General features: G+C 47.5%; 1 protein-coding gene across 2 annotated transcripts in view; it reads right to left on the minus strand.

The window, feature by feature from the left end:
- Nucleotides 1-19666, minus strand: part of TSGA10IP (testis specific 10 interacting protein) — a 241061-nt gene that overhangs the window by 87923 nt on the left and 133472 nt on the right. For both annotated transcript variants that reach the window (XM_029614526.1, XM_029614525.1), the window contains exons 3-4: nt 17458-18236; nt 16985-17207 (exon numbers count right to left, since the gene is read on the minus strand). In XM_029614526.1, the coding sequence (XP_029470386.1) occupies nt 16985-17207; nt 17458-18236 (1002 nt within the window). The remainder of the gene's footprint in view (nt 1-16984; nt 17208-17457; nt 18237-19666) is intronic.

Genomic DNA, 19666 nt, shown 5'->3' on the forward strand with positions numbered 1-19666 from the left:
ACAGTCTGTGGAAACCTTATACAGTAAGGGCTGAATGATGTAATCTAGGAGCGCTGCACAGGCTTTCCCACCGCAAATCCTTTAAAGGGAGGAGTTGTGTGCACGTGCTTCTATGGATAACCAAGGCAGGAGTAGACTTGTGGTGCGAGAGACCGTGCTTGGCAGCACTAGGAAGTCTGTGGCATCCTTGCCGCAGATGGTGTTAGTGGTGTCCTGAGCCACACCGGGTGACGTCAGGGTGAGAACGCAGCTTGCAGTGCCTTCTGCGAGCCAGGTTCCTTGCAGTATCCCCCCCTTTAAGCCTCCTCCTCAAGGTCCTGGACTTAGGCTTCTGACAGAAGCAGTGATGAAACTCCTTCACCAGTAGAGGAATCTGGATATTGATTGCTGGCTCCCAGCAGTTCTCCTCCATACCATACCTTTTCCAAGCAATTCCACTTTGTTGCATCACCTGTGGGAGTCCAAGATTTCCTGTACTTCGTAATGGTGGTTGGCGCGGCCTTAGTAAGCAGAAAAGCAGCATGGCCACACTGCTGATTCTGGCAGGGCTGCACTGCTTTTTCACTTACTAAAGCCACGCTTACCACACCATCAATTTTGGTGGGGCCACGCTGCTTTGGAGGTGAAGGAGGTGCATGCTGTTCCAGAAGTAGTCCAGTGCCATGTGGCTGGAAGTTGTTCCCTTGGCAATGGGGACTAAAGAAGGAGACTGATGTTGCCTGCTAAGTCAAGGAGGAAATGAGTGAGAGAAAGCATGTGTGCTTGTGTATGGGAGAGTGAGAGAGCATGTGTGTGGGAGAGTAAGAGAGCATGTGTGTGGGATAGTAAGAGAGCTTTCCTGGCGTGTAGCCAGATGGACTCAGAACGAATGGATATAGTATGCTCGTGCTAGCAGTTGGAGACGGATCTGACGTCAGCACGGGTATATATACCCCCACAGGAAGCGTAGCAACTCGGTAATTTCTGTCTCCAAAGCAGTTTGGAGAGCCTGCACGCTCGCTGAGCATGTTTCCAATCTACTTTCTACTTTCTTCTTACTAAATTTCTACTGCAACATCGAGCCCCGCACTCCTGCGGTGATACCCTTGGGGTCCCTCCCCCCCGTAGAGTTTCCCGGGGTGATTTCCGTGATCCCCCGGAGGTTTAAGACCTCAGTCCGGTGGCCGAATCGCGGCAGGGACGTAGCCCCCGGGCGAGGCTCGGGCGTGGCGAGCGAGGCGCCTCGGTCCCGGCGTGGACGAGGCAGCAGGTGCATATCCTCAAACGCGGCGGTGAAGGTACTTGCCCTCTCCCCCCGCAGCCGGAGACCGCCTGGGTTCCAGCCGGGAAGCGCCGAGGATCAGGTAAGGCGTACATCTCTTACTTTTGGTCTCCGAGGAACCGAGGATCGGCGGCGTGGCCTGTAGGCGGCACGCCGTGGAAGGCGCCATTTTGTTGGCCTTGTTCAGGTATTGAGCGCCCGTGATAGGCGCCTGTCTATGACTAAGCGCATAATATATATATCATTGTGCGTATATTGCTGACCGCTTATTGCTGAGAGCATATTGAATACCATTGAGCGTGTATTGCTAACCGCTTATTGCTGAGAGCATATTGAATACCATTGAGCGTGTATTGTTAACCGCATATTGCTGAGAGCATATTGAATACCATTGAGCGTATATTGCTGACCGCATATTGCTGAGAGCATATTGAATACCATTGAGCGTATATTGCTGACCGCATATTGCTGAGAGCATATGGAATACCATTGAGCGTGTATTGCTGAGAGCATATTGAATATCATTGAGCGTATATTGCTGACCGCATCTTATTGTGCGCCTGTTCTATTAAGCGAATATTGCTGCCGCATATTATTGTGCGCCTGTTATATTAAGCGTATATTGCTGCCGCATATTATTGTGCGCCTGTTCTGTTAAGCGTATATTGCTGCCGCATATTATTGTGCACCTGTTGTATTAAGCGTATATTGCTGCCGCATATTATTGTGCGCCTGTTATATTAAGCGTATATTGCTGCCGCATATCATTAAGCGCATACTTTTCAATGGAACAGAATGCCTCAGCGTCTTCAGCGGGGGCGCCTCCTGCCTCCGCATTAAAGCTCTCGGCCTCTGCTCCGCATGCCAGCTTAGAGCCACACACAGTGAAGAGCCAGACTCCCTATGTGCCCAATGTGAGGAGGCAGTGGGACCCTCGGGCCAGGACCAGTCTCAGCCACGATTTGCTGACAGTTCCCCAGGGGCTACCCCAGATTTAGCGGGCAGTCTCGACCAATCTGGAATCCCGGGGGATCTGGTACCCCGGCGATTAGAGACCGCTTCAATTTCCTGGGTGGATCTCTTTAAGGGGATTCATGCCTTTGTACAGATGCAAACGGCTTCCCGTCCAGGCCCTGCGGTTCCTGCTGTTCCTGCTGTTTCTGCGGTTCCTGCTGTGGCTGCGACTGCGGCGGCTGCGGTGGCTGCTGCTGCGGTTGCGGCTCCAGCGGATCCTGTTCCTGGACCCTCACGCCCTTATCGTGAGCGGGACCTCCCGCCGCTAGACAGTCCGGATCAGTCAGACCAGGAGGTTTCACCGGACGAGTCCGAACCCCCGGACGAGGGGGAGCTTCCCTCAGGGATTGAGCCATATAGAACCATGAGGCGGTTCTTCCCTAAAGAGGATCTCTCCGACCTGGTGTCTCAGTGCCTGGCGGAGTTGGATATTACAGGTCCCAGTGCTACGGTACCCTCTGCGCAGAACCCCCTGCTGGAAGGTCTTCGTCCTACAGCCTGCCATTTTCCATTCTTGCAAGCAGCACAACAACTGATAGATTTAGAATGGGCTGCACCAGCGGCTTCATTCAAAGGGGGTCGGGCCCTGACAGGCATGTACCCACTGGCACCGGCTATCCAGGACCTGCTGGCGTGCCCTCAGGTGGACACCTTGATTAGCGTTGTGGTCAAGCGCACTACCATTCCAGTTGAAGGGGGGACGGCCCTCAAGGAGCCTCATGACCGGCGACTGGACGCCATTCTGAAACAGACTTTTGAGGTGGCAGCTCTATCTTTGCGGATCGCAACCTGCTGCACAGTGGTGACGCGTTCCTGTTTGTCACAGGTCAGGAACAACGCTCCAGCAGCAGACATGGAGTCAGCTCTCTCGTTCCTCACGGATGCTGCATCAGACCTAGTCCGGACAACAGCCAAGGGGATCTCATCCTCCGTAGCTGCCAGGAGGCAGCTCTGGATCCGGAAATGGTCAGCCGATGCGCCCTCAAAGACACGCCACACCAGATTGCCCTTTAAGGGCTCTTTCCTGTTTGGCAGCGACCTTGATAAACTGGCCAGCACATGGGTCGCCTCTCCAGTACCTCGACTGCCGGAAGATCGGTTCAGAAGGAACCAGCGCGCCTTTCCAAGGCCCTCCAGGGGTAGAAGCTCTCAGCGCTTCATTCCCTACAGGAGTCGCTACCAGGCACCTCGTCCTCAGGCCCGGAATCAGTCCTTTCGGACCAAGCAGCGCAAGAGGGGAGCGGGCTCGGGCTCAGGTCCCGGCCGTGCCTCACAATGAGAATCCGCCGATTCATCTGGGGGACGGAGCCATAGGGGGCAGGTTAACCCTCTTCTACCCCAGATGGGTCGAGATTACGTCGGACCAGTGGGTCCTCGCCATCATCCAAGAGGGGTATTATCTGGACTTTCATCACCTCCCTCTGGACAAGTTTGTGGAATCTTCCTGTCCCATACACAAGAAGGCAGCATTGGAAGCTACCCTGGCGAGGCTCCTGTCCTTGAAAGCCATCATCCCAGTACCTGCCTGGGAAGTGAATTCTGGACACTATTCCATTTATTTCATGGTACCCAAGAAAGGGGGCACTTTTCGGCCCGTATTGGACCTCAAGTCAGTCAATCGATATTTAAGGGTCCCGAGGTTTTGCATGGAAACTCTGCGCTCCGTCAAGACCATAGTACAGCCAGGAGAATTCCTCACGGCATTAGACTTGTCGGAAGCCTACCTACATATCCCGATCCATCCGGATCATCAGTGCTACCTACGCTTCAAGGTTCTAGGACGCCACTTCCAATTCCGGGCTCTGCCCTTCGGGTTGGCCACGTCACCGCGGACCTTCATCAAGGTGGTCGTCGTGGTAGCAGCGGCACTCAGACGGGAAGGAATTCTGGTCCATCCCTACCTAGACGATTGGCTGATCAGGGCGAAATCACGAGAGGAGAGCCATCGGACAACCGACAGAGTGATCGCCCTTCTGGAAAGCTTGGGCTGGGTAATCAATCAACAGCCTTCCCAGTCACTGGAATACCTGGGAGAACAGTTCGACACCCAGGCAGACACAGTCAGTCTCACTACCAAGAGAAGGTTAAAACTCCAGACGCGTATCCGGTACTTGATGGGAGCCAGTCGGCCCATAGCTTGGGATTATCTGCAGGTTCTCGGTCTCATGGCATCCACTCTGGAAGTGGTACCTTGGGCAAGGGCCCATATGAGACCTCTGCAACGCTCCCTGCTCTCTCGCTGGAGCCCCCGCCTACGGAACTCTGCCTGCCAGAGTACGGACCCAGTTACGGTGGTGGTTGCAGTCCAACCACATGAGCAGGGGGTCGAAGATGTTCTCCCCCACGTGGACTCTGCTCACCACAGATGCCAGCCTGAGCGGCTGGGGAGCACACTGTGAAGGACTTACCGCACAAGGGCGGTGGAACAGAGAAGAGTCAGCGTAGAACATCAACCGTCTAGAGGCTCGGGCAGTCCGATTGGCATGCCTTCGATTTGCTCACAGACTGAAGAACAGAGCAGTCAGAGTGATGTCCGACAACGCCACCACGGTGGCATACATCAACCGTCAGGGCGGAACCAGAAGCCGACAAGTATCTCTGGAGATCGCCCCACTGATGGCTTGGGCAGAGGCGAATCTTCAGGACATCTCCGCTGTCCACATTGCCGGGAAGGACAACACCACGGCAGACTTCCTCAGCAGAGAAAGCCTAAATCCGGGAGAGTGGCAGCTGTCACCCACAACCTTCCAGATGATTGTGGATCACTGGGGGATTCCGGACATGGATTTACTGGCGGACAAGTCCAATGCTCAAGTACCCAGATACTTCAGCCGCAAGCGCGATCCGTTCTCACACGGAATCGATGCACTGGTTCAGCCATGGCCTCCAGGGACTCTGCTATATGCCTTTCCTCCGTGGCCTCTGCTGGGTGCCATCATCCACAAGATTCAGAAACACCGGGGCGTAGTTCTTCTGGTGGCACCAGACTGGCCAAGAAGACCCTGGTACGCGGACATGAGAAGAATACTGGCAGGGGAGCCCCTTCCCCTGCCTCCTCTCCGGGACCTTCTACGTCAAGGTCCCATCCTTCATGAGGATCCAGCTCAATTCTCTCTTACGGTCTGGCCATTGAGAGGGCTAGACTGAAGAAAAGAGGTTACTCGGAGCCCGTGATAGATACACTCCTCCGAGCTCGCAAGTTTTCCACATCCCTCACCTACGTCAGGATCTGGAGAGTATTTGAAGCATGGTGCGACACTCATGGCACCAATCCACATGCGACCACAATCCCTATTGTGTTGGATTTCCTGCAAGATGGACTTCAGAAGGGTCTCTCCCTCAGCTCCATCAAGGTTCAGGTGGCTGCGCTGTCTTGCTACGGTCCCAGGAGGGATGGCAAGACCATTGCCAAACACCCAGATGTTTCTCGCTTCCTGAAAGGAGTCAAGCATATTCGTCCGCCACTGAAGTGGCCTGTGCCCTTATGGAACTTCAACCTTGTTTTGGATTTCCTCGCGGGATCCACCTTCAGACCCCTTCGGGGCCTGTCTCTCCGTTCTCTCACTTTGAAGATGGTGTTCTTGCTGGCTGTATGTTCAGCACGCCGCATCTCAGAGCTACAAGCACTGTCCTGCCGTGATCCATTTCTCAGAATCACTCCTGAGGCTATCCATCTTCGTACGGTTCCCTCCTTTCTACCTAAAGTGGTTTCACAGTTTCATCTTAACCAAACCATATCCTTGCCTACCACGGCGGGTTTGAAGAAATCTGAAGAAGGGCGTTTATTACGCCATCTCGACATTGGCAGATTGCTGCCCAGATATCTGGAAGTGACACAAGAAGTACGAAAGACAGACCATCTGTTCGTCCTGCACAGCGGAAAGAAACAAGGTGAAGCGGCCTCGCGGCCCACCATCGCCCGCTGGATTAAAGAAGTTATCCGAGCAGCTTATGTAGAGGCTGGGAAGTTTCATTCTACCAGAGCGGCATCCTGGGCAGAATCCAGGATGCTGTCGCCTGCAGAAATATGTAAAGCGACGACATGGTCCTCCCACCATACCTTCTCCAGGTTCTACCGTCTGGATGTCCAGGCCAGGGAGGACACAGCATTTGCGAGGGCGGTCCTACATGGTCCTCAGGCAGCCTCCCGCCCAGGCTGGGAGTAAAGCTTTTGTGCATCCCATTCGTTCTGAGTCCATCTGGCTACACGCCAGGAAATGTTGAGATTACTTACCTGATAATCTCCTTTTCCTTAGTGTAGACAGATGGACTCAGCATCCCGCCCAGCTGCCTGTGTACATGGGTTTCACCGAATCAAGGTAAGCCATGTCATCTGTTTCCATAAGAGCGTCCCCTTTGCCAGGTGTCGACGCCTTCCGGTTGGGAATGCTGGCGGTCTCCAGCTACTATCAATCGGTCAGGGGAATCATGTTTCACTATTTCACTGAGCGTCAGTACACACATCCATAACAGCTTTTGCAAGGAAGATTACTGAGTTGCTATGCTTCCTGTGGGGGTATATATACCCGTGCTGACGTCAGATCCGTCTCCAACTGCTAGCAGGAGCATACTATACCCATTCGTTCTGAGTCCATCTGTCTACACTAAGGAAAAGGAGATTATCAGGTAAGTAATCTCAACAATGTGTGCTTGTGTGTGGGAAAGTGAGAGAGCATGCGTGAATGTGTGTGGAAAAGTGAGAGAGCATGTGTGAATTTATTTATTTATTTATAACCTTTTTTTATACTGAAGTTCAGGTAACAGAATTACTTATCACTCCGGTTTACATTATAACAAGTAGAAAACAATGACAACATATGTCTTACAATGAACAAGGGAGTGAACAACTTGGATAATATAACATAACATAACTAGGAACAGTAGCAGTATGCACTATTAGAGCGAAACTAGCACATGGGGAGGGAGGTTTGCTAATGGGGGGGAGGGGGAAGGAAGGTTGTTCGAGGAGGGGGAAATTTCTTATTGATGAGTAAAAACATGAGCATAGGTTCTGGACGTCAACAGTATGAAAACAGTCTATGGGAGCTGTGGAAGACTAAGTAAGTTAAGGGAATGCTTGAATGTGTGTGGGAAAGTGAGAGAGCATGTGTGAATGTGTGTGGGAGAGAGAAAGCATGTGTGCATGTGTATGGGAGAGTGAGAGAGCATGTGTGCTTGTGTGTGGGAGAATGAGAGACAGCATGTGTATGGGAGAGAGCATGTGTGTGGGAGAGTGAGAGAGCATGTGTGCTTGTGTGTTGGAGAGAGAGCATATGTGTATATGAGAGGGAGCATGTGTTTGCACAACTACCTCACTTACTCTTTGCCTGCTAATCCATGACAATTTCAGGGCATCTGGAAATCAAACATTCCAAGGTATGGATAATGGAGAATTTTTTAAAATCCTTATTTTAATTGTTGGGTGTTATTTGATGTGTCTGTTTTGAAATATTTTACTGATGTTTGGAAGATTTTATACGGGTTTTTAATTATTGAATGTTATTCTATTCATTAATTGTTTTGAATTGTTCTTTTTATTAGTATGGTTTTACTAATTTTGTTTTATGAGGAATGGTAATGTTTCTGTTTTTTACAATGTTGCAGTGCATACAGAATTTGGCTTGTTGCGGTTTCCAGTTTTTGTCTGTACATTTCTATTTATACTGTATGGTCTCTTTATTCTGTATTTGAGGGTCTATCTGTGTTTTGCATGTGTGATTGAAGTGAGTTATTCTGTTAGGGTGTAGTTTCTATGTAGGGATCTATAGCAGCTTGGATAGTTCTGTTTTCCTAATAGGGAGTTAATTACTATTTTAGGCCTGATGTAATATTTCTAGTATTAACTTTTATAGGTAGGGTTATTGCTGTTTGAGTGGCTCTCTGAGGGTCATGCCCATGCCCAAGATACATTACAGTAGGCCTAATACCATATAGGTTCCAAATATCTCTTGCTTTTTTGTAGGGGTTTCTGGTTGGGATCTCAGCAATGCATGTAAATATACGGTAATATACTACTGTGATATTTTTACCTCAGAAGACTGTGCTTTGAATGTTCTTTTTCATGTAAAATCTGTTATTATAAATGCATAATTTTTAATTGTGTGTGAGGAGGGTGTGATGGGGTGGGGGTTGCAAGGCTGTAAAGTTTTCCTAGGGCACCTAATACCCTTGCATTGGCCATGGGTATTGCTGTACAAACATTGAACAGAATCTCCCAACTCATGGTGTCATGTGTTGTGTAATGGGTGTTGTGTAATTGGCCGTAGGTGCCAAATTGTCTGGTTACGGCTCTGGTTATGATGATCTCTGCCATTCTGGAAAGAGAATTCATGAAAGAATACATAGATACTTGTTTTATTACAAGATTGAATCTGTTGTTTCTGTTATATGTTCTTTGCTTTTTACATGGTATTCTACTTGTGTATTTATAAACTGCAATAAATATAAAATACATTAATAAACATTACTAAGGAATTATTACTGTTCGTAAGTGCTTAAAATAAGTGAATTAAAAATTTTTTAAGGGTCACTCATAATGCATAACAGCTGTTGCAGACTATTTAGAAATCCATTGTCAGGTGCACACTAAGGCATTATTTATCGATAAGAGTACAAATAGTACTGCTCACCCATGTTAACCTTGAGCCCACCCAAAAAATTCAGGTCTCACTTCTTCACTGGTAGAAAAAGAGAGAGAGCCTGCATATGTGTATGAGAGAGCACGAGGCCTGCATGTTTGTGTGAAAGCCTGCATTTGTATATGAGAGCGAGAGCCTGCGTGTGTGTGTGAGAGAGATCCTGTGTGCATAAGAAAGAGAGAGCCTTCATTGTTTGAGAAAGAGAGCGAGCCTGCATGTATGTGAAAGCCTGCATGTGTATGAAATCCTTTCTATAGTTACACAATGTTAGATTCCATATTAGGTGTTACTACCCAAGAAAGAGATCTAGGCGCATTAGTGGATAACACATTGCGCTCGTCAGTTCAGTGTGCTGCGGCAGTCAAAAAAGCAAACAGAATGTTGGGAATTATTAGAAAGGGAATGGTGAATAAAATGGAAAATGTCATAATGCCTCTGTATCGCTCCATGGTGAGACCGCACCTTGAATACTGTGTACAATTCTGGTCGCCGCATCTCAAAAAAGATATAATTGCAATGGAGAAGGTACAGAGAAGGGCTACCAAAATGATAAGGGGAATGGAACAGCTCCCGTATGAGGAAAGACTAAAGAGGTTAGGACTTTTCAGCTTGGAGAAGAGACGGCTAAGGGGGGATATGGTAGAGGTGTTTAAAATCATGAGAGGTCTAGAATGGGTAGATGTGAATCGGTTTTTTACTCTTTCGGATAATAGAAAGACTAGGGGGCACTCCATGAAGTTAGCATGTGGCACATTTAGAACTAATCGGAGAAAGTTCTTTTTCACTCAACACACAATTAAACTCTGGAATTTGTTGCCAGAAGATGTGGTTTAGTGCAGTTATTATACCCTGTTTCCCCTAAAATAAGACAGTGTCTTATATTAATTTTTGCTACCAAAGATGCACTAGGCCTTATTTTCAGGGGATGTCTTATTTTTCCATGAAGAAGAATTCACATATATTGTTGAACAAAAAAATGAACATTTATTATATTCTGAATAGTTGTCTGGTTATGCTGGTTTGTGATGACAACTAACTGTGAATCCTGCAGGGTAAAAAAATCACAGCTGCATGCTCTGGTGTTCTGTGCGACGGGCATGCTCCCAAATAAAAACTTTGTTAGGTCTTACTTTCGGGGGAGGTCTTATATTTAGCAATTCAGCAAAACCTCTACTAGGTCTTATTTTCGGGGGATGTCTTATTTTCGGGGAAACACGGTAGCTGTGTTTAAAAAAGGTTTGGATAAGTTCTTGCAGAAGTCCATTACCTGCTATTAATTAAGTTGACTTAGATAATAACCACCGCTATTACTAGCAACTGTATCATGGAATAGACTTAGTTTTTGGGTACTTGCCAGGTTCTTATGGCCTGGATTGGCCACTGTTGGAAACAGGATGCCGGGCTTGATGGACCCTTGGTCTGATCCAGTATGGCATGTTCTTATGTTCTTATGATCACTTAGGTAATGCTCAGGGAGACATAAATATTAAGGTGGAACCGGGTCCAGAGCAATATTAATACCAATGATGAAGAACCCTCTTTCCTGTTCTCTCAAATTATCAGACGCGCTAGTTAGTGACCGTCATAATAGGCATCATTGTGTGGTGATGTATACCATTGTCAATCTGCCTTATGCTTAATCATAGGTCAGTCCATGAGTCCTTCTCAATACTTTTTTTTGTATGTTTTTATGCTTAATTCACCCCAGTGATTTTTTAAAAATTCTGGCAAACGTGCTTTTAACTTTAACTTCACCAATTGGAAATAATTCTAAGTTAGCAATCATTAACCAAACTTATCTGGATATTGCCATTAATCTTGATGTTAATTCTTCTTGTCTTTAACCATCAAATGTGAGCTTGATGCCCCCAAATTTTCAGCAATATGTGAATTCACCACATTGCTGTTGTATGCCCAATGGTATACATAATTTGAGAGAACAGGAAAGAGGGTTCTTATGTTCTTATGTACATGTGTATGAGAGAGCGAACCAGCCTGTGTGTGTTTGTGAGAGCATGGGTATATGAGAGAGAGAGGGAATATGTGTGTGAGGGGGAGAGAGGGAGTTGTGTATATGTGAGAGAAAGTGGGAGTGTGTGCGTGAGAGTACGTGAAATTTTTAATCCTTATTAATTTTGAGAAGAGTGATGTTTCTGTTTTTCCATTATTGCACTGCATAATATGTACAGTTGGGTTTGTTATAGTTTCCAGTTCAATATTTGTCTGCAACTTTTGCAGTGTTTGGGGGGTGCTGATGTTACTAGGGGGGTGTCGAATTACTAGCTTGCCCTGGTACTAAAGTATTTCAGTCCAGCCCTGCTCAGTCTCCACTACAGCTACTGGCTGCGCCTGCCTCAGCTAGGCTCCACCAGTGTGCCTTCAGGGAGAGGTAAGAGTGCCACTGGTGAAATGCATGCTACTCCTCTCTGCCTTAGCCAGCAGTGCCCGGATGCAACTACAACCCTGAATGTGGTCCTGGAAGGGACTTTGTAATTCAGTGCTAAAACCTATAGCCGATGCTTAAAATCCATGTTCTCCACTAACTGCAGGGGCTGGTCATCAAGGGCAATCATTTCCCCTACGCCTTTCATTACAACTTTTGATGCTGCCTGCCTCTTACCCTAGGTCAGTGCTAGTCACTGTCATCCCATTTCCTCCAAGATGGGTTGTCTGTCACTTCTGACGCATGGCAGGGGGCTGTTGACTGCCACCTGACTGCTGGAAGGGGCTGAGGGCATGGGATTAAATTGAAGAACACATCCCCATTTCAACCACTTTCTTTTGACTGGAAGAAGGGGGTCCCTTAGCTACTAGTATTGCCCCCCTCCCCAGATGCCAGTGCTAATAGGTGCTGCTTCTGCAGGTGATGCTGCATACCAGTGTTTGTCAGATGCCCCACTTGCTTCCCTCGACTGATGTCCTTCAAGCAGTAAATACATTGAGCGAAACGTGGGTCCTCCCTGACTTTGAAGCGCTTCCAGATCATGGATTTCTTCCGCGATCCTTTTTCTACATCCTTGGGGGTGGATGTTGGCATTGGATTTGAGGTAGTGGGTAGACCCTGAGGAATAATGCAGGGGGGCATCACTCACGCTGTTTACCTGTATTGCCTACTCTTTGTCACTATCCTCACTTTGCTGTAACTCCTCTTTCAATAAACTGGATGCTAAGACACTGCTGTATACTTCTCCCAAATTCTTTTCTTGTAGTGTCCCTTCAATATATCTTGATTCAGGCAATCCAAGAAAAGATTCTTCATCTGAATTGTTTAATGAAAATATTTCCTTCATGGCCTGAATTGTAGTGAGTACAGAAGAGTGCGCTGTTGGTTTTGGGTGTTCTATTCTATGCCATGCTACTCTCTGCCTCCTTGCGTAACTCTCTCATCTTTTCCTTTTGTTCAAAAACAGAAGGGATAGAAACATTTGCAGGTGCATGCTCTCCATATTTCAATTTCTTATGAGTAGAGCTGCCTTCTGCTATTATAGGCTTGAAGAAATCCCATTTCAACTTGGGTGTGTGGCTACTTCTTTTGTTATTACTGCCAGCCTTGCCAGCATTTCTTTTCTCTTCTCTGCCTTTCCCAATCCCTGACATGATGTAATTTGTCATGGAGATTTGGATATTAAAGTTATGTTTTTCATTTATTAGTGGTGCTGTAACTGACTGAACACCCACTGGCTATACCATGCTAATGTGTATATGTGGAGAACTATCACACACATATAGACAATAGGGATGTGAATCGTTTTAGGACGATTAAAATTATCGTCCGATAATTTTAATATCGTCTTAAACCGTTATGGAACACAATACAATACAGATTCTAACGATTTATCGTTATAAATTGTTAGAATCGTGAGCCGGCACACTAAAACCCCCTAAAACCCACCCCCGACCCTTTAAATTAAATCCCCCACCCTCCCGAACCCCCCCCAAATAACTTAAATAACCTGCGGGTCCAGCGGCGGTCCGGAACGGCAGCGGTCCGGAACGGGCTCCTGCTCCTGCATCTTGTCGTCTTCGGCCGGCGCCATTTTCCAAAATGGCGCCGAAAAATGGCGGCGGCCATAGACGAAAAAGATTGGACGGCAGGAGGTCCTTCCGGACCCCCGCTGGACTTTTGGCAAGTCTCGTGGGGGTCAGGAGGCCCCCCACAAGCTGGCCAAAAGTTCCTGGAGGTCCAGCGGGGGTCAGGGAGCGATTTCCCGCCGCGAATCGTTTTCGTACGGAAAATGGCGCCGGCCATACACGTATGGCCGGCGCCATTTTCCGTATGGAAAATGGCGCCGGCCGGAGATCGACTGCAGGAGGTCGTTCAGCGAGGGTTCCGGCGCCTCGCTGAACGACCTCCTGCAGTCGATCTCCTGCCGGCGCCATTTTCCGTACGAAAACGATTCGCGGCGGGAAATCGCTCCCTGACCCCCGCTGGACCTCCAGGAACTTTTGGCCAGCTTGTGGGGGGCCTCCTGACCCCCACGAGACTTGCCAAAAGTCCAGCGGGGGTCCGGAAGGACCTCCTGCCGTCCAATCTTTTTCGTCTATGGCCGCCGCCATTTTTCGGCGCCATTTTGGAAAATGGCGCCGGCCGAAGACGACAAGATACAGGAGCAGGAGCCCGTTCCGGACCGCTGCCGTTCCGGACCGCCGCTGGACCCGCAGGTTATTTAAGTTATTTGGGGGTGGGGGATTTAATTTAAAGGGTCGGGGGTGGGTTTTAGGGGGTTTTAATGTGCCGGTTTTTCGATTTTTCGATTTTTCGATTTTTTAACGATTTTTCACGATTCTTCACGATATTTTACCCCCCCAAACGGCAACAATACGATTCCCTCCCCCTCCCAGCCGAAATCGATCGTTAAGACGATCGAGGACACGATTCACATCCCTAATAGACAATGCAGTGTTGTGCTGTGCAGTAGTACTGAGATTGCTGACATGACACAGGCTTCACAAAAAAACACTGGCAGCCTGATATGTTTGCTGCTAACCTCGCTTGACTAGTGCCTGCTGCCCAGGAGAACAGATGCAAAATCAGTAGCACCACTGCAATCTCGCTACTCTTTCCCACCCACACCCAGACCCTCCTCCCCCAACGGAGAGAAAAAGCAGCAGCAAAGTGCTACTACCTATCTTGCTCTGCTGACTGGCACAGTGCATGAAACCATTGTAGCACAGACTAAAATTACTGCCAGCAGCCAAAAAGCTTTTTTTGAAAAGATGAACTCTGTAAGAGCTCCACTCTACTGCATCCTTCCAAGACAAAGTCTACAAAAGAAATGCAAGTAACTCCCGTACATGCTCAGTGACCCTGGATCCAGACAGCAGCAATAGGCTGATTAGAGAAATGCTACACTGAGATTTGTTGCCTATGTGGTTTCCATGACAACATGTCCTGTCCTGGCTGTGACAAGGCAGTGAGGTTACATATGATTTATAGGGAAGGGCTGATTGCTATTGTTACACTTTTTCCCCTTTCCCATTGATTTCTATGGCCCATAGACTTCAGTAGGCCATAGGAATGAATGGGGAACTAAGCAAATGAAACAAATAGCATTTGTTTAGCTTGTGGGACCCCTCAAATTAATAAATGGAGCCCATTCATTTTGGGGTGCCCAGTTGTTTTGAACAAATGCCCATCCCTATGAATCAATGGGGCCTAGCAAGGGCATGTCAATCTGGCAACTGGAGGGTAAATGTCCCCTGGTCATTCCCTGCCTCTGTTTCCTCCATTGCTCCTCTACCTAGCTTTTGCCTATTCTAGGGTTGCTGGTTCATGCCCCATTGACTGTGACACTATCCACCCTTTCACTGGCAAATTCTGGGCACCACAATGACCACCAGGATCTAGGATTAGTCACCAGAAAGAATGTCCAATTGAAGAACTAGTGTTAGCATTTGTTATATGCTACATACTAAAGCTAATCGGCTTCCAGCTAAAATAAACAGAGCCCTCTAATATAACCTGTGAGATGGGCCTGGATACCATTGAGACGACGTCTATAGTTTTTTCTTTGGTACTCTAAATTATTTACCTTAAGAAGCAATATAGACTTCCCTCCTGGTCTTCACACAAATAATTTTAGTAAATGGGCTGTGAAAGAGTTGATAACCATTAATGAAATAATTCTAGTAGGGGAAATTTGATGTATTCTTTTCAAGAGCTTAAACAATGTTTTACTGTTTCAAAAAAGAAGTTCTTTGTGTTTTTGTAAATTAGGTATTGATTCTATATGATGTGCAAATGCAACTGTTTGAGGAAAAGGAATTTGTTGAGCTGAATGGATGTTATGATTTCAGATGCTATGCAGCCTCACCATACTCCGACGATGACACTGCCCTCCCAGCAAAGATTTCTGGTGAGCCCTACTCAGAATCGTTCTCACCATCACATCCCTGATCTCATGCCTGAACCTGTCTTGCAGCCTCCACTCCACCAGGGAATGTCCACGAGCATACTCTCCAGGCTAGCCAAGCTCCTCCCTCCTGCCTACATCATACCCAGTCTCCAGTCCTATATAAACCTGCCTTGTCAGACTCAAGATGCTTCAGTATAGAGTTGCCCTTGGCTCTCTGCCTTAGCCAGTTTTGCCTTGCGGCCTACCCAGGCCTATCTGTGCCTTGCCTCATGGTCTCCAGGCCTTCTGACTTTTCTTTGCTTTGCCTTATTGCCCTGGGCCTTCTGACCCTTGCCTTGTGCTTTTTGGGTCTTTTTGCTCCTTATCCTGCTTTCTGGCCTATATAGGCCTAGCCTTGCTCTGTGGCCTATCTAAACCTCTCCTTGACCTGCCCCTTGGGGCCTTCCTGTATCGCTGCCTTTGGGCCTGTATGTTCTGTGTTCTATCTTGACCTTGTCTTGTCTTGTCCTGTCGTGTCCAGTCTTAGTCTATTCCTATTTAAGCCTCTGTTCAGTTCCAGCCTTACTTGCACACTGTTCCTATCTAAGCCTCAGTTCTGGCATTGCTTGCACACTGTTCTTGTCTAAGCCTCAGTTCTGGCCTTACTTGCATGCTGTTCCCGTCTAAGCTTCAGTTCCGGCCTTACTTGCACATTGTTCCTGTCTAAGCTTCAGTTCTAGTTTTACCTGCTAGCGGTTCCTATCTAAGCCTCAATTGCAATCTTACCTGCTCTCCGTTCTAGTCCATTCCTTTGTTCCAGCATTAGCTGCACTCTGTTCCAGTCCAAGCCTTGGTTCAAGCCTTATCTGCACTCTGTTCCAGTCCAAAACTTGGTTCCAGCCTTACCAACATGTCCATGCCAGACTGTCCAAGCCTTGCTTCAACTTTACCAGACTACTCAAGCCTTGCTCCAGCCTCGCCCTGCCACCCCGCGCTATTCTGGGGGTGGTGTTCCCTATGCTCTGCCCCGTCTGAAGCCATAACACTCGAAGCCTGGAATATATATGTGTCCACACAGGAAACAAGATGGCTGCCAGCAGGAAGTAAAGGCCAGGAAGCTTGGAAAACTGACCAGCTAGTTCCAAAAGCCCACCAAGCCCCCTGATGGTAAGAGGTGAGAACTGCCTATCAGGATCTCACATACTGTCACTGAAGAAAAACTAACAGTTCTTTAATTTTCCACTTCCTCCTCATTCCCACCTTTGGTGATTTATACTACATTTGCTCTTATCCAATTGTCTGGAACCTCTCCTAATTCAAGTGATAAGTGGAACAGAGCTGGGAGATGTACAGTCAGCACCTCCTTCAGATATTATAGTCCAGTTCCTATAGCCTTGTTTACTTTCAGTTGTGCCAATACATCGAATACTACCTCTTCAGTAAATGGGAATGTGCTTACTCCATAGTCTGTTATGTTCTTACCTTTTACTTTTTCTCTCTTACCCTCTCCTTCTAGTGTCAACACTGAGCAAAAGTATTTTCTTAAGATATCCGCTCTCATTTTATCCTCTTCTTCAATAAACCCCCTCGCCTTTAAATCTTACTATTACATTTGTCTTGTAATTGCAGAGACTTTATAGAAGAGACGTCAGTTAAAATTCTGCATTCCCAAAACTCTACCAAGCTCAAAAGTGACTGAAAATCACTTCCCTCCTCCTAAGGCTTCTCAGTCCTACCTGACAGCTTCCTGGCGCTTCTGGAATGTCCTGTTGAGTGGTGGTGCAGGCTGTTCCTCTGGCATACAGTCTCTACAAGACCCACACTTTCCACCTTCCCTCTTCCAGGCCCTCTCTTCCTCCTGCAGCTCCTGAGTCTTCTTCTCCCGTGGTTCCTCCCAGGCTCGATGCCTCTCCAAGGGGTTGGTGTGCAGGTGGAAGGGTTGGCAGATTGTCACTTTCCCTGTACAACCCAGAAACCAAAGTCAGTTGCTGGCTAAATCATTCTGAGAGCCACCAGGGAGGCAAGGAATGGACTGATCCAGTCCTGGTTTTACCCCATACATGTCACATAAAGATGCAGTTCCAGTTTGAGAAATTGGAACTGCAAGTTCCATTGATACAATGTTGGGGGAAGAGTTAAAACCAGGATTGGCTCAACCTATTCTTTATGACATGGAGCTATCTAGATACTCTAGGCTAAAGTCATGTACCTTTGACTTTGTTGCGCTCTATCTGTTCCTGGAACTTCCGCTGCAGCCTCTCAAAGTTGGGCACCCCCTTGTTGATAGTTGGCCGGAAGGTCAAGTCCTCATCACTGGGCTTTTCAGCCTTTCGCAGGCTTTTAGGAGCTGAAGCTGGGCGCAGCATTTCTGCATCTTTCTGCCGGACCTGTGTCTTCTTCCCACGGACCTTTATCCCATTGCCAGTGCACCCAGTGCCACCCGCTCCAACATTGCGGGCAGAAGTAGAGCGTTCTCTGGTCTTGGGATTCCCATCTTCTTCACTAGAAGATGCCTGCCAAGCCTTCCTGGCTTTTAAGAAGCGAACAAAGTCTGGAGCAGACTTCTTCTCATCGTCTGAACTCTTAACCTTCATGAAATAGGCAGCCCACTGTGAGCTGGGTGAAGTAGGGTAACTCTGGACCATTTTCTTCTCAGTCTCTTTGCGGTTGGCCTTAGTACCTTCAGCTGTGGTTCTCTTTTCACTGTCCAGTACTGCAGAAAGAAAGGGCTTTGGAGAGGCTGGCTTGGGGCTCTTTCTCTTGGTTGAGATCTGCATACTACTGGTTCCAGATGGGGAGGGACTAATGAGGCAGGTGTCCCGATGGTTGGCTGAGCCATCCCACATCCTCTGAAAAGGGAAGGAGCCCCCTTTTGGCTCTCCACTTGCATCATCAGGATGGTCTTCTGGTACAATGGGCTCTAGATCTTCCATGGGAGAGGAGAGAGAAGATTTACAGCTTCTGAACTGTTGACGCCATTTCTCATGCCTGAAAAATAGAGAAAAAAAATGTTTAAGAACTGGACTGATAACTTGCTGTCACTTGGTTAATTTTAGACTTTATAGTAACACAGTAACATAGGAAATGATAGCAGATAAAGATCCAAGTCTGCCCAGTAAAACGTGTAGGGTTGTAACTGCCACTCTGTGAAGGATAATCCCATGCCTACTGCTTAGGGTTGTAACTGCCACTCTAAGCAGGATATCCCCATACCTACTGTTCAAGGTTGCAACTGCTGCTCCATGCAGGTTACCCCCATGCAGAAATCTTAAAGTTACCATAGGTTGCCCCATTTTTTGTTTCCATCCTCTAGGGATCCTCTGTTTATCCCATGCTCTTTTGAACTCCATTACCATTCTTGTCGCCACCACCTATTCAGGGAGGGCATTACATGCATCCATCACCCTTTCCTGAGTCTATCTCCTTGGAGTTTCAATTCATGACCCCTAGTTCTACACCATATTTTCCATTGGCAGAGGTGTGTTTAATGTTTGGTTTGTTTATGTATTGTCATAAATGGATATTATATGATTTATAATTGTACATTGACTTAATTTTTGTTTAGAAAAGTGTTCAAACACTAAACTAAACTAAATCTTGCAAGGTTTGACAATCAGAGGATAGCTTTAGAGTCATTTATCCATTTATGGAAGGAAGAAAGAGAACATAGTTTTATATTTAATAAAATATCTTGTTCTTTATTTGCATTGTTTATTGATATATTATGTAACCACCAGCAGGGGTGCATAAAATAAAAAAACAGATGCCAATCCTGTGCATTGGTGAGTGGGATTCTTAGAAATGGTCAAGCAAATGATGTAGTGAATCGGGCTCAGAGATGCTTCATCTTTACTGTCCAGTCAATCTTCTCCCTTCTGTGGATGAATAGATAATTTACTCACTTTCTTCACCTCTCCATACTTAGAACTGACCATTGACATATCTACTTTTTGTGAACCCTAGAACAAAGAGTTATCCACAACCTTGTTGTGGTTCCAATATGGCCAAAATGTATTAGACAAAAAAAAAACCAGGATGTCCTCACAGATTGAAAGCCCACAGGATTCTACAATAGAACATGTACAGGCTGTTATGCTCAGGCTTGTGGACCCTTGGTCGACGAGAGGATGGTATACCTTTCGGAGGGTCCGTAGGCTCTCTCGTTGGGTGGCGAGGCAGAACAGGAGGCAGGACCAGCTGACCCTTGGCACTGGAGACTAAGGCAAACATGGAGATGATGAAGAGAGGAGATAAGGCGCTGTGTCTTCACCATTGGTGGTCTGCGGTCCCCCCGGGAGGAGCCCATAGGGACCCGACCGCTGGGACTTAGGTGGACCTAGGGAGGTCAGGGTAACGGTGCAAAGGCCAACTGGAGCTTCGCCATGGAAGCCCGCGGTCCCCCAGGAGGAGCCCGTAGG

Source organism: Rhinatrema bivittatum, chromosome 8 (genome assembly GCF_901001135.1).
Source record: "Rhinatrema bivittatum chromosome 8, aRhiBiv1.1, whole genome shotgun sequence".
NCBI classification, from domain to species: Eukaryota; Metazoa; Chordata; class Amphibia; order Gymnophiona; family Rhinatrematidae; genus Rhinatrema; species Rhinatrema bivittatum.